Raw genomic sequence first — 20,668 nt, 5'->3', positions numbered from 1 at the left:
GAGGACTGAACAAAACTATATTAAATGCCAAGCAAGGTAGCGGGCGCTTATAAAGGATAACCATGGTTAATTATTGCTCTCTGTCTGGACTGAACACTCTCCTCTCCTCACAAAACATTTACCATTCCTTCACCCATTCTCCTTAGATCTTATTTCTAAACCTTTAGTCCTTTTGTGGCTTCCCTTCGACTCCTTAAGTTACGGATCTTTGAGGTCTGGAAGGACAAAGGGATAGCGGGAGAGGAAGCTATTTCACTGAGCACCCACAGCCGTCTGGATACGTTTATTCTCGCCACAAATCATGTTATTCCCGTGTCGCAGATGAGGAAGCTGAGGCCCGAGAACATTCAGTCCTTTGCCCGAGGTTACACACGGAGAGAGGAAAGAGAAGAACGGAGATCTGAGCCAGGGTCTGCCCAACTCAAAGCCAGAATACTTTCCTTCCCACTCCTTTGTCATTGTGTGATGTCACAAAGTTCATTTTAGAAATTCGTAGACTATGACGCTGTGTGTGTATTTTCTAGACCAGTTACTAACTTTTTTGGCTCCGAGGAGACCCTCCTGGCCAGGTGCCCAGAAACCATACACAGGTGTCTCGGGGACGGTCCTAGCACATCCTGAACTTCTAGTGCTACAGCTAACCCTTTCTTCGGGGAAGAAGATGGGCGGTAAGTCAGGAAGTCTAAGGGAGTGGGTTGGGAGGGGGTCCCGGGGAAGAGGACCAGAGGGGATGTCCATGTGAGGAAATCATAGGCCTCTGATGAATTAGCAGGGTTCTCTTAGCAAAAAAAATTGTTTCCCTGAGCTCTACGCATTTGCTCAACTTAAAAAATTCTTATCTGTGCATTTTAAGTGGCAAGCAGATTAATAAACGCAAATGTTTGTGTAGGAGTTTTTAGTCTCACATGCCCTACTCAGGTACTCTCAGCTGATGCACACTACGACAATGCATTCATTTGTTCTTTGGACATTCACTGAACACTTCATTTTAGAGGCTGCTCCTGTAAAATCATGCAAAGAAATTTTCCAAAGACAGTTGACCTTTTTTTCCAGAAAAGCAGATAATCCCTTGGAGTCTGACCAATTATATATTTAAAATGTAAAGAAATTTATATATTTGCTTATATAAGTTAAATATATTTATTTCCGAGGGGCGCCTGGCTGTCTCAGTCGGTAGAACGTGTGAACCTTGATCTCAAGATTGTGAGTTTGAGCCCCACATTTGATATAGAGATTATTTACAAATAAAATATCTTTGGGGAGCCTGGACGGCTCAGTTGGTTGAGTGTCCGATTTCGGCTCAGCTCATGATCTCATGGTCCATGAGTTCGAGTCCCACATTGGGCTCACCGCTCTCAGCACAGAGCCTGCTTCTGATCCTCCACCTGCCTCTCTCTCTCCCCCTCCCCCGCTTGCACTCTCTAAAAAATAAGTAAAAAAAAAAAAAAAACATTAAAAACTTTTTAAAAAATCTTTAGAGGTGCCTGGGTGGCTCAGCTGGTTCAGCATCTGACTCCTGGTTTTGGCTCAAGTCATGATCTCATGGTTCATGAATCAGAGCCCCTCGTCAGGCTCCGCACTGACAAGGCTTGGGATTCTCTCTCTCCCGCTCTCTAAACAAACAAACAAATAAACTTTTACTAAAAAATCTTTGAAAATATACTTATTTCAGGAAAAATGAGTCATGATTATTAAAAGATTTTTTTTTTTTGGTGGCTGAAATTATCTTACAAGATGATCTTTATTTTTACTGAAAGTTTAATTTTTTTTTTTAAATTTTTTTTTTTCAACATTTATTTATTTTTGGGACAGAGAGAGACAGAGCATGAACGGGGGAGGGGCAGAGAGAGAGGGAGACACAGAATCGGAAGCAGGCTCCAGGCTCCGAGCCATCAGCCCAGAGCCCGACGCGGGGCTCGAACTCCCGGACCGCGAGATCGTGACCTGGCTGAAGTCGGACGCTTAACCGACTGCGCCACCCAGGCGCCCCGTGAAAGTTTAATTTTTTTTAATGTTTATTTATTTTTGAGAGAGACAGAGCATGTGAAAGGGGGAGAGAAACGGGGAGACACAGAATCTAAAGCAGGCTCCAGGCTCTGAGCTGTCAACACAGAACCCAACACGGGGCTCGAACCCACGAACCGTGAGATCAGGACCTGAGCCGAAGCTGGACGCTTCACTGACTGAGCCACCCAGGCGCCCCTATTTTTACCGAAAGTTTTTAAATGATCTGGAAAAGATACAATTTGAGTGCATCTAGGATGTAGATAATTTATGTCCCAATTTGTATTCAAAGTATTATTTTTTAAAAATAGCTACCAGCTGGGGCGCCTGGCTGGCTCAATTGGAAGAGCCTGTGACTCTTGATCTCGGGGTCATGAGTTTGAGCCCCATGTGGGGTATAGAGATTACTTAAATAAATAAAAATTTAAAAATAAAATAGAGGCACCTAGACAGCTCAGTTGACTAAGCATCTGACTCTTGATTTGGGCCCAGGTCATGATCTCTCAGTTTGTGAGACTGAGTCCCACAACGGGCTCTGCACTGATAGCTTGGAGCCTGTTTGGGATTCTCTCTCTCCCTCTCCCTCTCCCTCTCTGCACCCCCCCTCTCAAAATAAACATTAAAAAATAAAATAGCTACCAGCTATTAAAGTATTATGATACACTAGATATCATCAGTATTACAAAAGTATCAAGTCCCCAATATCACTATCTTCTTGAACAATGATTATTAAAGAAAATTCCCCAGGAGTTCTGAGTTTTACCGTCATTGAAGAAATACTTCCTGGCAGAAATGTAATGTTTTCAACACTGGTATCGAGAGACATGTTTTCAGTCTGAAACGGCCTTGATTTTGACATAGGAATTACAAGTATAGAACTCAGGTCACTTGGTGAAAAAGGAGCTTCACTATTTCTGGATAGCCTTTTGAAAACAGAATGAGTAAAGAAAAGCTTCATCCTGAAAAATGCAGCAGTCCGCTAATGTTTCCTGGAGTGGGCACCTCTTGGCACAGGCTGCCCTCCAAAGCCTACATCCCCCCGCTAGCACGGCCATGAGAACAAGTTCTTGTCGGTGGACTGTGAGTGGAAGTGATGTGTGTAACTTCTACCTTATTAGCTCCAAAAGAACGTGTTTGTCTGGGGTTACCACTCAGGGTCCCTTCCCACTCCCTGCAATGCAGACCGCCAGGGACAGCTTCAGCTATTCAGATGAGGACAAGATGACAGAACAGCAGGAGAGAAGGAGCCCCGAATAACCCTGAAATGCTGAGCTGTTCCACCAGCCTGACCAGCTAGACTGTGACATGAAAGAGAATGAAACTTCATTCTTTTTAAGCCGCTGTATATATTTTTAACTTAAAGAAATATTTATTTATTTTGAGCTATAGAGAGTGGGGGAGGGGCAGAGAGAGAGACAGAGAGAGAGAGAGAGAGAGAGAGAGAGAGAGAGAGAGGATCCCAAGCAGGCCCCTCACTGTCAGTGAAGAGCCCCACACGGGGCTCAATCTCACGAACTGCGAGATCGTGACCTGAGCCGAAATCAAGAGTGGGTCGCTTAACCAACTGAGCCACCCAGTTGCCCGTCCAAGCCACTATATATATTTTTTTTAACTTTTAATTCAAGCATAGCAATCATAAATAATTTCAGATGCCTTACGTTCATAGCTTGCTGATTCTCCATAAGCCAAACACACTCTAGTAACCAGTACTTCCGTGAAGAATTGTAATACATCCCGGAATCCAGGATTCCCTCATTTTCTCAAATACAGAGACGTATGTGCTCTATATTTCATATACTACTTTCACAATCATAATTTCACCTGAGTCTTCCAATGACACAACACTGTGAGACAGGCAGTGTGGAGTATATTACCTCCGTTCTGCAGAGAAGAAAAATGACTTGCCAAGGAGCACACAGCATGTGGCAGAACCCACGTGGCAACTCGGGTCTTCGGACCTGTGGACTGGTTCTTCCGGCCAGAGCCCTGGCCACCACTGCTTTCAGTGGTGTCCCGGTGGTGGTGGGCCTGAAGGCGAGGGACGGGGGCAGGTAGGAAGAGTCTGGACCTATGGAATAAATGACGTCAGTTAAACATCACAAACAGAAGGAAAGTCTGATCCTTTCTCAGCGGTTGTCTCCCCAGGGTCTGAACGCATCAAAGTGCAGAGCCCAGCTTTGGGGTGATGGGAATTGGTGGCAGCCAGCACTGCTTGCCCAGACACTGGCTCTCTCGGTTCATTCAGAAATAATCTTGTGGAAACCGGCCAACTTCACATAACTAACAACCATGAGGACATTTGAAATGAGGCTACATGGAATGCCGTCCATGATTTGCCCTAACTGAAAAACACAGGTAACAAAACAGCACCACACAGCATTGTCCCATTTGGGTAAAAATAAATCTGTACGTGTCTGTACATTCATAGATAAAGGTCTGGAAGAAATGGAGTAAAAATGTACCGGTGTAGGGGTGCTTGGGTGGCTCAGTTGGTTGAGCGTCTGACTTCGGCTCAGCTCATGGTCTCGCGGTTCGTGAGTTCAAGCCCGGCGTCGGGCTCTGGCCTGACAGCTCAGAGCCTGGAGCCTGCTTTGGATCCTGTGTTTCTCTCTCTCTCTCTCTCTCTGCCCCTTCCACCACTTGTGCTCTGTCTCTCTCTCAAAAATAAATAAACATTAAAAAAATTTTTTTTTAATGTATCGGTGTTATCTCTGGGTATTGAGTTTAAAGATGAATTTATTTTCTGCTTTATGCCTTACTATATTGTTTGGTTGTTTTTGTTTTTGTTTTGCAATGAGGATAAATCAGTTTTATTATTTTTTTTGAAGGGCGGGGCAGAGAGAGAGGGAGGGAGAGAGAGAATCTTAAACAGCTCCATATTCAGCCTGGCCCAGGGCTCAATGCAGGGCTTGATCTCACAACCGTGAGATAATGACCTGAGCCAAGATCAAGGGTTGGACGTTTAAAAGTTTATAGGATAAACCGGCTCCCTCTCATCCATGTCTGCCTATTACCAGCATCTTGTGTGTCCTTGCAGAGACAGTGCATGTACAAGGAGACACATCAATCTATTTCCTTTATTGCTTTTACAATCAAAAACAAGACTACTTTCATTCTGAAGAAAAGGTTTAGAAGAGTATTTTGTGATGTAGAAAGATAAGTGAGAGAAAGGCTACAAAACAGTTCATCGGGTATCACTTATCTTTATAATAATTAGTTTTAAAAATCACATTTGAAATCCTTATAAAGAGGCGTGGCGGTCGTGGCGGTTAAGGGTGTGGACTCCCGACACCAGGCTGCTGGTTCAAATCCCAGGCTGCCACTTCTTTTCCTGGCAACTTTGGGCAAGTGACTTAGTTTTTCTGTACCTTGTGCCTTCATCCGTGTAACGGAAATGATACAGTAATAGCATCGATCCCCACTGAGCTGTCGTCAGGATCGGTACACGATTCAGGCAGAGCCCCTAGCATTATTCCTAAGTGTCAGGATTATTACATTCATGTGAGTTTCTAGGTTTTTCTGCATTGAACACTTACTACAGAAAGAGTTAAAAAATAAACTCCCGCAAAAGAAGGGGAACAACACAGATACAGATTGTACCACAGATGAGGGAGAGGGGCTGCAGAGAAAAGTGAGAGACTGTGGGGCCCCAGGAGGAGCGGCGATGATGCCTGCAGACGCAGAGAGGAGGCAGACATCCGGTTTCCCGATCTCGAGCCTCCGAAAGGGTCCCTTTGCCAGTGTTATCAGCGGAGCATCCTAAGAGCGGAAGGGGCCCTGGCCCAGGAGCGTCTCTCCTGGCACTCGGAGGAGGCCTTCGAGACTTTCCCGGGAACTCCTTGGACTTTCCTGGTACAAACAGCCTCCAGCCAGCTCCTTGGCACTGTCCTCCTGGCAGGACTTACCTGGAGGAAGGCTTCAGAATAAGTGTGAGGACTCAATGTGCTTGGACTAACTGACCCAAGGACTTTCTGAGGGCTAATTTCTACCACCCACCCTGACGGGGCTGAACGTCTGGGGGATGGAAAGATGAGATGCTTCCTTCACAGCGCAGGTGGACAGAGAACCGTCCGATCTCAGTTCCGTGTTCCTACACATACCGGGAGGCACATGTGGGAGGCCTGTTATTCCTCATCCTTCAGCTGGAGACTGTTCTCTGCTTGGGGACTGAGGCGGGGAGGCTGGCCAAGAGCTCATGCGCAGTCTGCCGGGGAAAGCAGGGGAAGGGAGGCACAGGGCCAGGACGTGGAGGCCCCGAGTTCGAGTTCCAGCGGCAGCTCCGACATGTCACATTAATGGTAGCTGGGATCAACTCTTCATTTCACTCATTTTTTGTTTCCTGTTTTATTTATTTTTGAGAGAGAGCAGGGGAGGGGCCAGGGAAGGGGCAGAGAGAAAGGGAGACAGAGGATCCAAAGCGGGCTCTGCGCTGACGGCAGCAAGAGCCCCATGCGGGGCTTGAACTCACGAACCACAAGATCATGACCTGAGTGGAAGCTGGATGTTTAACTGACTGAGCCATCCAGGTGCCCCCAAATCCAACTGCTCTTCACAGAACCCTGTGGATTCCGGGAATAACAACACTGGATGTGACCTGCTTGATGAGAAGTGTATGAACTACTTTATATTTGAAACAATAGCTAGATCTTGGAGTTCCTACTAAGTCCGAGGTTAGCTAATACCGGGAAGTGGTCCCATTCAGTATTTCTAACCATCTGATACATGCTAAAAAGAAAATAAGAAAATAGTTCACAACCCTTATCCACAACTCCAAAATCCCTGCACTCTGAAGACATTTTTTTTTTCATTAAATTTGGCACCAAAATTGACCTGGCCCTATCCTGTTTCTTCTTTTTGGTATCATCAACTGCAGAATATTAAAGCATGTGATCCCAGGGTGCTGTGTCAGATCCCACTGGGAGAGTTACTTAATATATCCGTAAATATGCCATATCATTGTCCTAAAATAGGAAAAGATCCGGATTCGGAAGCACATCTGGCTCCAAGGGTTTTGTATAAGGGATTGTGACCTTGTAAAAACAAGTTGAGATGCTGCCTGAGGCAGGGGTGGGGCGTGCCGGCTCCCAGGTGGGGATTCACCTAGCCCTGTCCACGATATATCCTTGGGATCATGTCCTTGGGAAGTCTTCAGGGATCTGAATGTAATGGATCATGAATATGATCAGGAAGAGCCAAGGAGCATCTATTGGGGATATTTGTCCTCAATCAGTACTCTTCATACTTTAGCATGTTTCTGAATCTCCTAAGGGTCTTGTAAAAAGGCAAATTATGACAGCAGGTCTGGAGTCGGCCTGAGCTCTGCATTTTGGACAATCTCCGGGTGATGCCTTCCCGCTGGGACCGTCCCAAACTCTGGATGGATCTGAGGCAAGACTCTGAGTGATGATAATGTAGTGCCCCATGGAGAGAGGTGGCCCTGCCCTCACTAAACACGACCCCTCTTCACCTGGCCAAAACCTGCCTCGTTACCGCCTTTTCTCCACCCTCCCCTGCCCTTCTACTGCCTTCTGCTGCCTCTTCCTCCCCAGATGGAGCCATGCCACCCTGCGCCTCCACTGCCGACCTTGGCTGGACCGCACCAAGTCTCATGACTCTTCACTCATCCGGTTCCAAGGTACTGCTTAGATGAGGTGCTTTTCTGGTTGGCTGACCTCACCCCCCCAAGCATGAACTAAATCAGTTCAATTCAGATTCCTCAGATGCCTCGCTCTCTCCTGGGTATCTTCCCGAAAAAACTTTCCACTGTTTGCAAAGTACTCCCTAGCCTTGACCACCTGGAGACATTGTGATAATGCATTTGCTCACTAGACAATCAGTGACCCGGAAAAGGACCCTGGTTTATTTTATTTTTATTTCAATGCTTGCAACACCGTGACTGATTACTTACATGCCCCCCCTGTTTTTCTTTATAAGTTCTGGATTTCCTGGCTGCAGAAAACTCTGGCTGACTGATTTTCCAAGTGAATTCTCCTGTTATGAAAGGAATACATATTCACTGATAAAAACTTAGAATAATATAAATGAAAAGAAAATGAAACCGCCAGCGAGCTTATCACCGAGAGATACAACATTTTGCCTCACGGTCTTTCAGTCTTTTTTTTTTTTTTTAATGCTTATTTATTTTTGAGACAGGGAGAGACAGCATGAACGGGGGAGGGTCAGAGAGAGAGGGAGACACAGAATCTGAAACAGGCTCCAGGCTCTGAGCTGTCTGCACAGAGCCTGACGCAGGGCTCAAACTCACAGACCGCGAGATCATGACCTGAGCTGAAGTCGGATGCTTAACTGACTGAGCCACCCAGGCGCCCCTCTTTCAGTCTTTATGTATAGTTTGTTTTACACAATCTAGCTCACACTACACACACCATTTTGTAAACTGCCTTCCTGCCTCCATATACGACATGTCGTGACCATTTTCACAAGTAATAATTTTTCTACAACATCATTTTAAGTGATAAAGTAGTTTTCTACTCAACTGATGTGCTATAGTTGGGCTTTTTTTTTTTTTTTTTTTTTAACGTTCATTCAGTTTTGAGAGACAGAGCACGAATGGGTAAGGGCAGAGAGAGAGAGGGAGACATAGACTCCAAAGCAGGCTCCAGGCTCTGAGCTGTCAGCACGGAGCCCGACGCGGGACTCAAACTCAGGAACCGTCAAATCATGACCTGAGCCGAAGTTGGACACTCAACCGACCGAGCCACCCAGGCGCCCCTATAGTTGGGCTTTTATATTTCTTTCAATCTTTTTTTTTTTTTTTAACTTAAAACTTCGATGAACATCCTCACTTAACCAAAAGACACAGGCATATTCTGATTGTGACACTAATTCCAACGCATGTGTATATTTCGCCACCACCAAGCAGTTCTCAGACACCGGCTGGATGTCCCACGGGTCAGCTCAATTGTGACACTACCTAGCTGGAGATCGCGTCAGCTCCCACAGTGAAGGGCTCGCTCCCGCAAGATTGTCCCCACCAGTACCACACACACTTCAGAAAACCAACTATAAGTCCAGCTCATCACCCAGGCTTCTGATCAACTGGCTACAGATAGATCGGAGGTTCCCACGACCTCGGGTTTGGTTAATTTGCTAACGTGGCTCGCAGAACTCAGAGAAGCATCCGCTTATCCTTACGGGCTTATTATAGAAGGTATGTAAAGGCCTGTGGCTTTTATCTCTATAAAAGCTGCAGATGAACAGCCTGATGGAAGAGGCACACAGGGCAGGCAGGCCATGTGGGACGGGGCATGTAGCCTCTCCGCCCTGTCCCGGCACTGCCCTGTGTTCATCAGTCCAGAAGCTCTCTGAACCCCATCCTTTAGGGGATTTATGGAGGCCTCACTAGAGCAATGTTTGACTAAATCATGGCCACTGGCAATTGAATTCCATCTCTAGCCCCTCTCCTCTCTCAGGGGGTGGGTGTCCAGGCTGGAATGAAAGTTCCAACCCCAAGATTACAAGGTTGGTTGCCCTGGCAACGAGCCACCTTTAGGTTGCCTGGGCGCTTTCCAAAAGTTTTCTCATTCACATAACAAAAGACATGTTTAGTGTTCCCATCACTGAGGAAATTCCAAGGGATTTAGGAACTCTGTGCCAGGAATAGAAGGATCAAATGTATATTTCATGGTATAAATCTCCATGTCATGTTATTTCATGTTATAAATTTCATGTTATAAATCTCCATGTCACAGATGTCTTTTGGGCACGTCCGAGGAATTATATTATTAGGTCAAAGTGTATGAACTTCTTCATGGTTTGCACGAATGCTGCCAAACCAAAAAGCATAGCTTCCAAACTGTCAAACACAACGCAGATCCTTTGGGCTGAATCAGTGTCTTGAATCTCCACTACCCTTGGTTAACCAGCAGTGAAATTTAAAAGCAGGGAATTGTAGAGCTGACAGGGACCTCAGGCCTTCCAGGCACACCTGAGTTCCCTCTGTCTCCAGCTCAGAAAGAGGAAAATTTCTTAGAGATCTTTCCTAGGGATTGGCAACTTTCTGGAGTCCACAGCTTTAATTTCACACAATTCTAGGCTAATCTAAATCCCACATTTTGGCATTTATTTTTCCAGCTAATATATATTTTTTTAATGTTTATTTATTTTTGAGAGAGAGAGAGAGTGAGCGAGAGCAAGCAGGGGAGGGGCAGAGAGAGGGAGACAGAGTCCGAAGCAGGTTCCAGGTTCTGAGCTGTTGGCACAGAGCCCGATGCGGGGCTTGAACCCACGAACTGTGAGATCATGACCTGAGCCGATGTCAGCCGCTTAACAGACTGAGCCACCCAGGTGTCCCTCCAACTAATATTTATATATTTAAAATGAAGGGATTAGATCAGTAGGGGAATCGTTGGGTAATTTATGACTCATTCAATAAAATATGATGCAACCATTACAAAACTGAAAACAAGCTTTTTAGGTACTAATCCAGAATGATATTTCAGGTGCATTGTTAAGTGAAAAAGGCAAAGTGCAGAACGGTGTATATCATGTGCACATTTGCGTAAAGAGGAGGAAAAGAGACACGTAGCCATTTTACCAAAGGAGTTTTGTTTGCGCAGCCATAAAATTTCTTTGGTAAGATGCAAAAGAAACTGACAGTACAATACCTTAATTTTCAAGGGCACCTTGGTGGCTCAGTCGGTTAACTGTCTGACTCTTGATTTCGGCTCAGGTCATGATCTCACGGTTCATGGGTTCTAGCTCACGTCAGGCTCTTTGCTGACAGCATGGAGCCTGCTTGGGATTCTCTCTCCCCCTCTCTCTGCCCCTCCCCTGCTCTCTCTCAAAATGAATAAATAAACTGAAAAAAAAATTTTTGTTAAGTAACCTTAATTTTCAGGGCATTGAGGTGGCTTGGAGAAGAACACAACATTTTCACCACAAAATCAAATCTTTCACATGAATATGTTACCTATTCTAAAATAAAATAATTTTAGAAACATAAAATGATGCAACCAGGACAATTGATTACAATGCCAACCAAAGACATTTATTTAGGGGTGTCTGGGTAGCTCAGTCGCTTAAGCATCTGACTTCAGGCTCAGGTCATGGTCTCGTGGTTCGTGAGTTCGAGCCCCACATTGGGCTCTCTGCTGTCAGCATGGAGCCCACTTCAGATCCTCTGTTTCCCTCGCTCTTTCTCTCTCTCTCTCTCAAAAATAAACATGAAAAATTTTGAAAAAGACATTTATTTATTTGTTTATCCTCCAAAGCCTATGGAAAAGGTCAGTAAAGGAATAAAGTTAGAGGAGTCTGAGTACACAGACCGTGAGGGGGCCAGAAAAGGCGTCTTACACTGAGGAGAGGGTAAGGCAAGGGCACAGATTTCAGAGCCACATTTACAAGCCCAGCTGTTAAGTGGTTCTCATGAGACCTTGGGCAAATAAATCCCTTCCTTGCTTTGAGCTGCAGATTCCTTATCTGCAGAAGAATAAGGAAGAGTCACGGATTTTTCTGTGTCCCGTATCGCCAGGCACTGTGCTCCCTGGGATTGCTGGGGGCATTCGCCGTCACAGATCACAGCGTTCAGTAAAACACCCAGAAAACTACCATTATTACTTTTAATAATAGTGGCGGGTTTTTTTTTTCCCTAGCAGACTGACAAATCTTAAACTGAGTCCCTTTAAAAAACCAGTGTCCTTTTTTTAAGTTGATGTATTTATTTTGAGAGAGAGAGAGAGGGCATGAGCAGGGGAGGGGCAGAGAGAGAGGGAACCCCAAGCAGGCTCTTTGCTGTCAGCACGGAGTCCAACGTGGGGCTTGAGCTCGTGAACCGTGAGATCATGACCTGAGCTGAAACCAAGAGTCGGGTGCTTACCTGACCGAGCCACCCAGGCGCTCCCCAAATCAGTGTCTTATTTAAATTTGAGTTTCTCTAATTATAAATGAGGTTGAGCAGTTATGTGCGTATCCCGTCGTGTTTCCCTTCAGCGATCTTCCAGATCCTATCGGCATAAGAGCCATAGTTAACATTTCCTGTGTGTTGTGAACCCTCCAAGTGATATTTCATGTCATCTGCAGATCAAGCAGGTAAAATTATGATGCCCATTTACAGGTGACAAAACGAGGCTTAGAGAAGACTGTTTGCTCATCTCGACAGCTAGTGAGTAGAGTCTGGATTCTGAGCAAGGACTTGACCCTGAGCCAGACATCTGACTTGATTGACGCAGTCTCTTCACGTTTAGCTTAAATAATCGCCCCCTGATTGTTTTTCTGTTGGATGATTTGCCTTTTCCTTAATATTTTGCAAGAGCCCCTTGTATTTCGGTTTGTAGGGGCCCAGGGCAGGGGGGGGGGTAGTTATCTGGGCTGAGGGACAAGTGGCTTCAGAGATATCCTGCCTTCCCTCCAAGTAAGGTTGGGCAGGAGTCAAGGCTGAACAGTCAGTTGTGACAGGAAATCAAGACAGAGCAGAGGTCTGCAAGGGTGAGGGACTTTGACCCCCTCAGAGAAAAAGCTAGAGTGACTCACAGGCGGAAGAGAAAACCAAAGCTCCCAGGCTGTCCCCTGTGAGCGCCGACAGTCCAAAGTCATCAGAAGGAGGACGAAAACCAGAGCCTGGTCAGGAGCTGCCAGAGACCCATGCAAATGAGGCCCGCCCCCCACTGCCTGGAAACCAGGCCGAGAGAAGTTAGAGCACAGAGCACACGCTGCAGGGTCCACACTGGGGACAGGAGGAGGAGGCGGAGGGGACTCTGAGGAAGCAGGTAAGGAGCCAGAGAGGGGCACGGAAGGACGGGTGGGACACAGGGTCCCAGAGCCCTGAGAGGCAGTGCCGTCGGCCAACGTGAACGCTGCGGCCTGGGAAGAAAGGGCTCCTGGGACCATCTTTCAAGCTCAGCCCTTCTTCAGCTGTGAAGTCTTAAGCTACTTGACATTCTTTTTTTCTTTCTTTCTTTTTTAAGCCACTTCACATTCTGAGCCTTGGCGTCCCTACCTATAAAATGGGTATAAAACTATCGTACTAATTTGGGGCACCTGGGTGGCCCAGTCAGTTAAGTGTCCCAGTCTTGATTTCAGCTCTGGTCATGACCTCACAGTCATGAGATCGAGCCCCAAGTTGGGCTCTGCTCTGGGTGTGGAGCCTGCTTAAGATTCTCTCTCTCTCTCTCTCTCTCTCTCTCTCTCTCTCTCGGCGCCTGGGTGGCTCAGTCGGTTGAGTGTCTCTCTCTCTCTCTCTCTCTCTCTCTCTCTCTCTCTCGGGGCGCCTGGGTGGCTCAGTCGGTTGAGTGTCTCTCTCTCTCTCTCTCTCTCTCTCTCTCTCTCTCTCGGGGCGCCTGGGTGGCTCAGTCGGTTGAGTGTCTCTCTCTCTCTCTCTCTCTCTCTCTCGGGGCGCCTGGGTGGCTCAGTCGGTTGAGTGTCTCTCTCTCTCTCTCTCTCTCTCTCTCGGGGCGCCTGGGTGGCTCAGTCGGTTGAGTGTCTCTCTCTCTCTCTCTCTCTCTCTCTCTCTCTCGGGGCGCCTGGGTGGCTCAGTCGGTTGAGTGTCTCTCTCTCTCTCTCTCTCTCTCTCTCTCGGGGCGCCTGGGTGGCTCAGTCGGTTGAGTGTCTCTCTCTCTCTCTCTCTCTCTCTCTCTCTCTCGGGGCGCCTGGGTGGCTCAGTCGGTTGAGTGTCTGACTTCGGCTCAGGTCATGATCTCACTGTTTGTTGAGTTCGAGCCCCGCGTCGGGCTCTGTGCTGACGGCTCAGAGCCTGGAGTCTGCTTTGGAGTCTGTCTCCCTCTCTCTCTGCCCCTTCCCTGCTCACTATCTGTTCTCTGTCTCTCAAAAATGAATACACGTTTAAAAAAAAAAAAAAAAAAAGAAGCTTCTCTCTCTCTCCCTCCGCTCCTCCCCTGTGCGCGTGCAAGCGTGAGTCCATGCGCATGGTCTCTCTCTCTCTCAAAAATAAACAGTAAAAAAGGAAGGAAAGGAGGTAGGGAGGAAGGAAGGAAAGGAGGAAGAAAGAAAATGATCATGCTAACTATACTGAGCCCCTGCTGTGCTTTGCTGGGCACATGATAGTTATTATCCCTTTCTCACAAGGCAAGCCTCAAAGGCGGGATTATTAGCCTATTTTACAAAGAAAAATGAAGCTCAGAGAGCATAAGCCATTTACCTAAGACCACACAGCAAATAAGTCTGGTTCCAAAGCCCATACACTTTCAACTCCCGATCCTGCTTCCTTTCACAGGGTGGTTTTAAAGAATCCAATGGCCTTAATCAGATGGAAAAAAGTTGTAAAAGACCATCATAAAATCGAGATGTGAGTTGCTACACTTAGATCCTAGCCAGGACCGAGACCCTTCGTAAGCTGTGAAGTCCTGTAAAAATGCTAGTTCTTAACTCTCTCCTCTTGAGGGCAAAAACTTCGGGGCGACGCTACAGGCAGTATTTGGCTGACTTGGTCACAGACCACGGTGATGCCTTTGGGGTGCTGTCTAGGACTTACTGCAGCTGAGATGTTCTGCCTTGGGGGTGGACACACCGACACAGGGCCGACATCTGTCCTAGAGAGGCTGGCCTCTCACCTGCTGATCCTCTGAACAACAGTGGATGTCTGAGGGGACCCTGGCAGATAAGGGCCCAGGCGCTCATGCGACAGTAATCATTCCTACTCTTGAATGGCCTCTTACGGCTTTGGCCATGGGACTTCAGAAAATGTAGGTCTGCTTTGGGGGCACGGGAGAGATCGTTAAGGGTGGTAATATAAGTTCACTGTACTGTAGTAAAGTTAGAGTTTTCAGACGAGAGGGCGCCCGGGTGGCTCAGTTAAACATCTGACTTCAGCTCAGGTCATGACCTTACAGTCTGCGAGTTCAAGTCTCGCATCGGGTGAGCTCGTGCCCTGCTTCAGGCGAACACGAGCCCCAGGTGAGCCGCATTTCTGTCTCTCTCTCTCTCTCTCTCTCTGCCCCTCCCTCAGTTGCTCCCTCTCAAAAAAAAAAAAAAGAATTTTCAGATGAATTAAAAAAGTTTTTTTTAATGTTTATTTTTGAAAGAGAGAGAGAGAGAATGTAAATGGGGGAGGGGTCGAGAGAGAGGGAGACACAGAATCCAGAGCAGGATCCAGGCTCTGAGCTGACAGCACAAACCACGAGATCATGACCTGAGCAGAAGTCAGCCGTTTAACCGACTGAGCCACCCAGATGCCCCTCAGATGAGAGAATTTAAGACAAAACAAAAAAACACCTATAATCTTACTCCCAGAGATAACCATTGTTGACATTTTGGTGTTTGTTTTTCCAGACAATTCTTCCACTGCATACATATATTGGATATACAGTCATGATAGGGTTTTATTACTGTTTCTTTTTGCTTAATGGCATCACAAACATTTCCACATTAATAGATGTTTTATCACATCATTTTAAAGGCTGCAAAGTGTCTCTTCACGGGGATAGAGCAGAATATCTTTAATTGACGTTCCACTATTGAATGAGTAAGCAGTTTTCCATACTAGGCTGTTAGAGCTGTGCTTCTATGGGCATCTCTACAGTCAAGCCTTAGCAGAAGTCCTTGATAATGTCCATGGGACAGATGCCCAGTGGGGTAACTTCTGAATCAAGGCCATGTGCCTTCTTTTTTTATTATTGAGAGAGAGAGAGAGAGAGAGAGAGAGAGACAGACAGACAGACAGACAGAGCACAAGCTGGGGAGGGGCAGAGAGAGAGAGGGAGACACAGAATCTGAAGCAGGCTCCAGGCTCTGAGCTGTGAGCACAGAGCCCAACAGGGAGCTTGAACTCACGAACCGCAAGATCATGACTTGAGCCAAAGTCAGACGCTTAACTGACTGAGCCACCCAGGTGCCCCAAAGGCCATGTACATTTTAAGGCTTTGATAAGTACTAAAGGTCTTCTTCATACACACTCTGGAATTCAGAGCCCCTCAAAGCTCAACACAGAACCTTTTTCATGGCGAGGCTTGACCTTTCTCTCAAATCCATTTGCAGGGATAATGCCAACCGCCTCATACGTAGTCTTTGCCGGATGCCAGGCTCTAAGAGCCTTCTCTTCTGATGTACTACTTTCAGCCTCCTTTTCCGAAGAAGACATTGAGGGGGCACCTGGGTAGTGCAGTCGGCTAAGCAGCTGACTCTTGATCTTGGCTCAGGTCATGATCTTTTGGTTTGGGAGTTCGAGCCCTGACTGGGGCTCTGGTGCTCGGGATTCTCTTTCATTCTCTCTCTGCCCCTACCTCACTTGTGCTCTCTCTCTCTTTCTAAAATAAATAAACATTAAAAAAAAAAAAAAAGATATTGAGACACAGGTGAAGCAATTCAACTGGGAGCACAGCCCTAATAAGCAGCGCATCTGGAGTCATGAGCCTGAACAACATGGTTCCAGAATCTACGCTGTCTGCTGCTTTTTGGAAAGTGCCTTTGATTTCATCTCCACAGACAGTTCTTCCTCCATCCCTTTGACCTTCTCTGCCATGGCCTGGCCTACATCAAGTGCCACCACCCCAGCCTGGTGATAAAGTCCCTCATGGTCTTGCATTTCTACTCTGTCCTTTTCAGTCTGTTGTCTGCTCTGCAGCTGGAATGCTGTTTTTCTTCTTCTTCTTCTCCTTTATTTTTTTTTAGAGAGAGACAGCAAGCAGGGAAGGGGCAGAGAGAGAGGGAGACACAGAACCGGAAACAGGCTCCAGGCTCTGAGCTGTCAGCACAGAGCCCGATGTGGGGCTCGAACTCACAGACCGTGAGATCATGACCTGAGCTGTAGTCGGCCGCCCACCGACTGAGCCAGCCAGGCGCCCCTTCTTATTTTTAAAAATATTTTATTTTTAAGCAACTTTTACACCCAACATGGAGCCAGAATCCACAACCCAGAGATCGACCTTCTACTGACCGAGCCAGCCAGGCACCCCTGCAACAGTGATTTTAAAATGGAAATTGGAAAAAAAATAACAAAATAAAATGGAAATAGGATGAACCCCCCCCTCCCCCATCCCTCCAAACGAAATCCAGATTAGCTCCCCAGGGCCTGCGGCTTTCCCTCTGGCTTATCCTGAGCCATTTTCCTGCTCCAGCTCCACCCACTACACTCAGCCACCTCCTTTCACTTCCTGAATCTGGCAGAGGCTTTTCTCACCTTGGGGCTTTGTACTCATTGTTCCCATGGCCCCGGAGTGTTCTTCCTCCACGCTGCGCTGCGCGGCTGGTTTCTTGTCCTTCAGACTCAGCTTTCACACCACCTCTTTGAAGAAACCTTCCCCCGGTGGTTTCCTAGGGAGCCTGTTCCCTAAACCCATTTTCCTTTCTGTCCTTTATAGCGTGCAGTAAAATGGTAGGTTTAGTCATTGCCCACTACTCATTAGTCAGCTTTTTCCCTCCTAGCACTCTAAATGCCGAGGTCAAAGCCACGCCTCTTTCAGTCATCATTTCCCCAGTGCCCAGCTCCGGGGCACGCGCAGTGAGGGCTCAATAACTTAACTGTAAGGGCGCCCGGGTGGCTCAGTCAGTTAAGCACCCCCACTTCGGTTCAGGTCATGATCTCATGATTCGTGAGTTAGGGCCCCACACCAGGCTCTCTGCTGTCAGTGCAGGGCCGGCTTCAGATCCTCTGTCCTCCTCCCTCTCTGCACCTCCCCCACCTGTGCTCTCTCTCTCTCTCTCTCAAAAATGAAATAAACATTAAATGACTTAGTAACTGTAGAATGGATGAATGGTCCACAGGGGAAGGCATTATCCTTGGTAAACTCTCCCGGCTTCGGCCAGGACTGTTCCACCCCCCCTTCTGCATACCTTTGTTTCCTCTTCCCTACGCAGAGCAGTGACAGAAGAGAGAACAGCAGGAAGCTATGGACAAGAGAGTGTAAGCAGGTTTTGCTTCAGGTCTCAACTCAGGGCAGATGGTGTCATGTGAGGCGCACAAGGGAGACTTGGTTCCCCCAAGCCCCGTGCGTGGTTCTTGGATTGCCACGAGAGACTCCTGGTGCGAGGAATCCCCGGGCCAGATGCAAACACTTACCATGTAGTTAACACGCACCCGGCAGGTGAACTGATGGACGAGTGTTGTCTTTAAGCAGCAGCATAGTGGTGAGCTGGAAGCTCTAGTGTCACCACTGGGTGACACCACTGACGAGCTGGGAGACCTTGGGTGAGAGTCACTTCTTGCTTCCTGTCTGCAAAGTGAATGGTTAGGATGGAGAAATGGTTCTTAAACTTTTTCTTCCCCTCAGCAGCTCCACTCAGCTTATTCAAGCGATCGATATGGGAAAAGCCAGGTGTTTCTGGTTGAAATGGGGAAGCAGGGCTGGAACTGTCCTCCTTCCTGGTTCCCCCTTTTAAGTCCCCAAGGGTGGAGAGATGGCCGACTTTTGGACTCTAAGATCTCAGCGGTCATTGCCTGCCAGGCTGGTTGGCTGTGTTTTAAGAACAAAGATGGCAGCAAGACTTGCATGGTTGCAGCTACCTGGCACATTAAATGATCAGCAAAGGGGGCGTCTTGGGGTGCATGAGTGGCTCAGTCGGTCAGGTGTCCGACTTCAGCTCGGGTCATGATCTCACGGTTCGAGTTCAAGCCCCACATTGGGCTCACTGCGGTCAGCACAGAATCCCCTTCGGATCCTCTGTCCCTCTGTCTCTGCTCTCTGCCTCTCCCTTGCTGGTGCGTGCTCTCTCAAAAATAAACAAACATAAAAAAAAAGAAAAGAAAAGAAAAGAAAGGGGGCACCTGGCTGGCTCAGGAGGAGGCGCACACGACTCTTGATCTCGGGTTGTGAGTTTGAACCTCACATTGGGTGTAGAGATTACTTAAAACAAAACAAAACAAAAACAAAAAACTTAAAAAAAATGATCAGAAGGGGACCAGAGAGGATGTGCAGAGATTTTAGACTGTGTAGCAGGTGAACATCGTAGCAGCCCAAGGACAGGGGAGGCAGCCCCTTTGTGTGTGGAGGAGGCTTTGGCCACTTTAGGAAAGAAATGGGGGCCCGGGAAAGAAGCAGCCCAGAGGCTCACTTACCCCCTCCACAATCTAGAAAAAGGAAATCGCCACCCCTCCCTTCCCAGGTCTTGGATCCCAGGTCTTGAAGAGACCGCCCACAATCTTGCAGACGCTTGGCTTCCAGGGTTGACTGTGTGCCACGCCCTGGGGGAACTCTGGTCCCCCACCTCCCCACTCCGCCACCCAGGCGGCTCCGTGGCCTTTGCCGCGGGCAGGTGTGCTCAGGAGGCCGCAGCCCGGGCCCCCTGGCAGCTCCAGGTGCTGTGTGTGCTGCCATGGAGACGGGCCCGGGGGTTGGCGGCTGGTGGAGGGAAGGCCGTCTCCCGAAGCTTTGTGGATTCAGGAGAGGGAGAGACCGGAGCCTCAGGTCCTTCAGGTAGTCTGCCCGACCTAGTGCCAAGGAAGCCCAGGTGGGTGCCCTGGGGTTTCCCGGGACAGAGGGAGGGAGGAGGAGCCAGGAGAGACCAAGTATTGGGAGGAGGCTCTGGAAGGGCTGATCTGGGGACCTGGGTGTCTCTAAGCTTCCAGGTCAAGGGGAAAAGCCTTGCCAGGGCCCCCCTTGCCGGGCCAGTGCAGTGCCCTGCGCAGACTGGGCAAATGGGCTCTGGAGGGTTGGCCCGATAGCCCAGTGGGAGGAGGGAAAGAGGGCCTGGCATTTGTCCCCAGAGGGACAGACCGGGGGATTCACAAAGGCCATCTCTGCACGCACGAGTCAGGGATTTGAGGCCGCAGGGAAGGAAGTATTTGCCCTGTAACACAAACCACTGACTGGTTCCCCTCCCTCTTCCTGGAGTCTGAGGAGCCAAGGGTGATCACATGGAACACAAGGAGTACTTTATCCGTGTCCAGAGCCAGGGTGCAGTCTCCTCCAGGGGCAGCTTGTTAACAGTGGGGTGGCTCAGGCCTTTGCCCTGATAGAAGGCATGCTGCAGGAGCCCCGGACTTTGCATCTTAGGAACTGGGTGGTCTGGAACAAATTGCTGAGTTTTTCATCTGTGAAATGTGGGTGACAGTATCTTTCAACAGCACACAGACTCCTTGCCTAGGGCCAGGCACAAGGATGGGGCTCAATGGGTGTCCCTTTGCTCCTTTGCCCTTTCTTCCAGGACATTCCTACTAGGCCTCGCGGTGTCCGATCTGAGGATGGCCGAGCAGCAGGGCCGGGAGCCTGAGTGCCCTGTCTGCTGGAACCCCTTCAACAACACGTTCCACACCCCCAAAGTGCTGGACTGTTGTCACTCCTTCTGCGTGGAATGCCTGGCCCACCTCAGCCTGGTGACTCCAGCCCGGCGCCGGTTGCTCTGCCCCCTCTGTCGCCAGCCCACGGTGCTGGCCTCTGGGCAGCCTGTCACGGACTTGCCCACGGATACTGCCGTGCTCACCCTGCTTCGCCTGGAGCCCCACCATGTTATCCTGGAAGGCCACCAGCTCTGTCTCAAGGACCAGCCTAAGAGCCGCTACTTCCTGCGCCAGCCCCGGGTTTACACGCTGGACCTAGGCCCTGAGCCCGGGGGCCAAACTGGGCTCCCCCAGGACGTAGGCCCTTCCCCCAGGTCTCTGCCCATTCCCGTCCCCAGCCACTACTCTCTGAGGGAGTGTTTCCGCAACCCTCAGTTCCGGATCTTTGCTTACCTGATGGCTGTCATCCTCAGTGTCACCCTGTTGCTCATCTTCTCCGTCTTTTGGACTAAGCAGTTCCTTTGGAGTGTGGGATGA

The 20,668-nt window shown here is 48.4% G+C and overlaps 1 protein-coding gene and 1 long non-coding RNA gene across 3 annotated transcripts in view; one reads left to right on the top strand and one right to left on the bottom strand.

Annotated features, from left to right (window-relative positions):
- LOC115499529 overlaps window positions 1-17,486 on the bottom strand; it is a 25,563-nt gene extending 8,077 nt beyond the window's left edge. Inside the window, exons 1-2 of the long non-coding RNA XR_003964186.3 lie at window positions 17,096-17,486; window positions 3,879-4,072 (exon numbers count right to left, since the gene is read on the bottom strand). This is a non-coding gene — a long non-coding RNA (uncharacterized LOC115499529). The remainder of the gene's footprint in view (window positions 1-3,878; window positions 4,073-17,095) is intronic.
- Window positions 12,507-20,668, top strand: RNF183 (ring finger protein 183). Of its 2 annotated transcripts, none has more exons than XM_030293574.1 (2): window positions 12,507-12,731; window positions 20,059-20,668. In XM_030293574.1, exon 2 carries the CDS (start codon window positions 20,096-20,098, stop codon window positions 20,666-20,668), a length of 573 nt encoding a protein of 190 aa, XP_030149434.1. In that variant the 5' UTR covers window positions 12,507-12,731; window positions 20,059-20,095. The 2 variants fall into 2 exon arrangements, with proteins under 2 accessions (XP_030149434.1, XP_030149435.1); XM_030293575.1 differs by lacking the exon at window positions 12,507-12,731 and adding an exon at window positions 19,045-19,362.

Source organism: Lynx canadensis, chromosome D4, assembly GCF_007474595.2.
Source record: "Lynx canadensis isolate LIC74 chromosome D4, mLynCan4.pri.v2, whole genome shotgun sequence".
Classification (NCBI taxonomy): domain Eukaryota; kingdom Metazoa; phylum Chordata; class Mammalia; order Carnivora; family Felidae; genus Lynx; species Lynx canadensis.
This window is presented reverse-complemented; position numbering and strand designations above follow the sequence as displayed.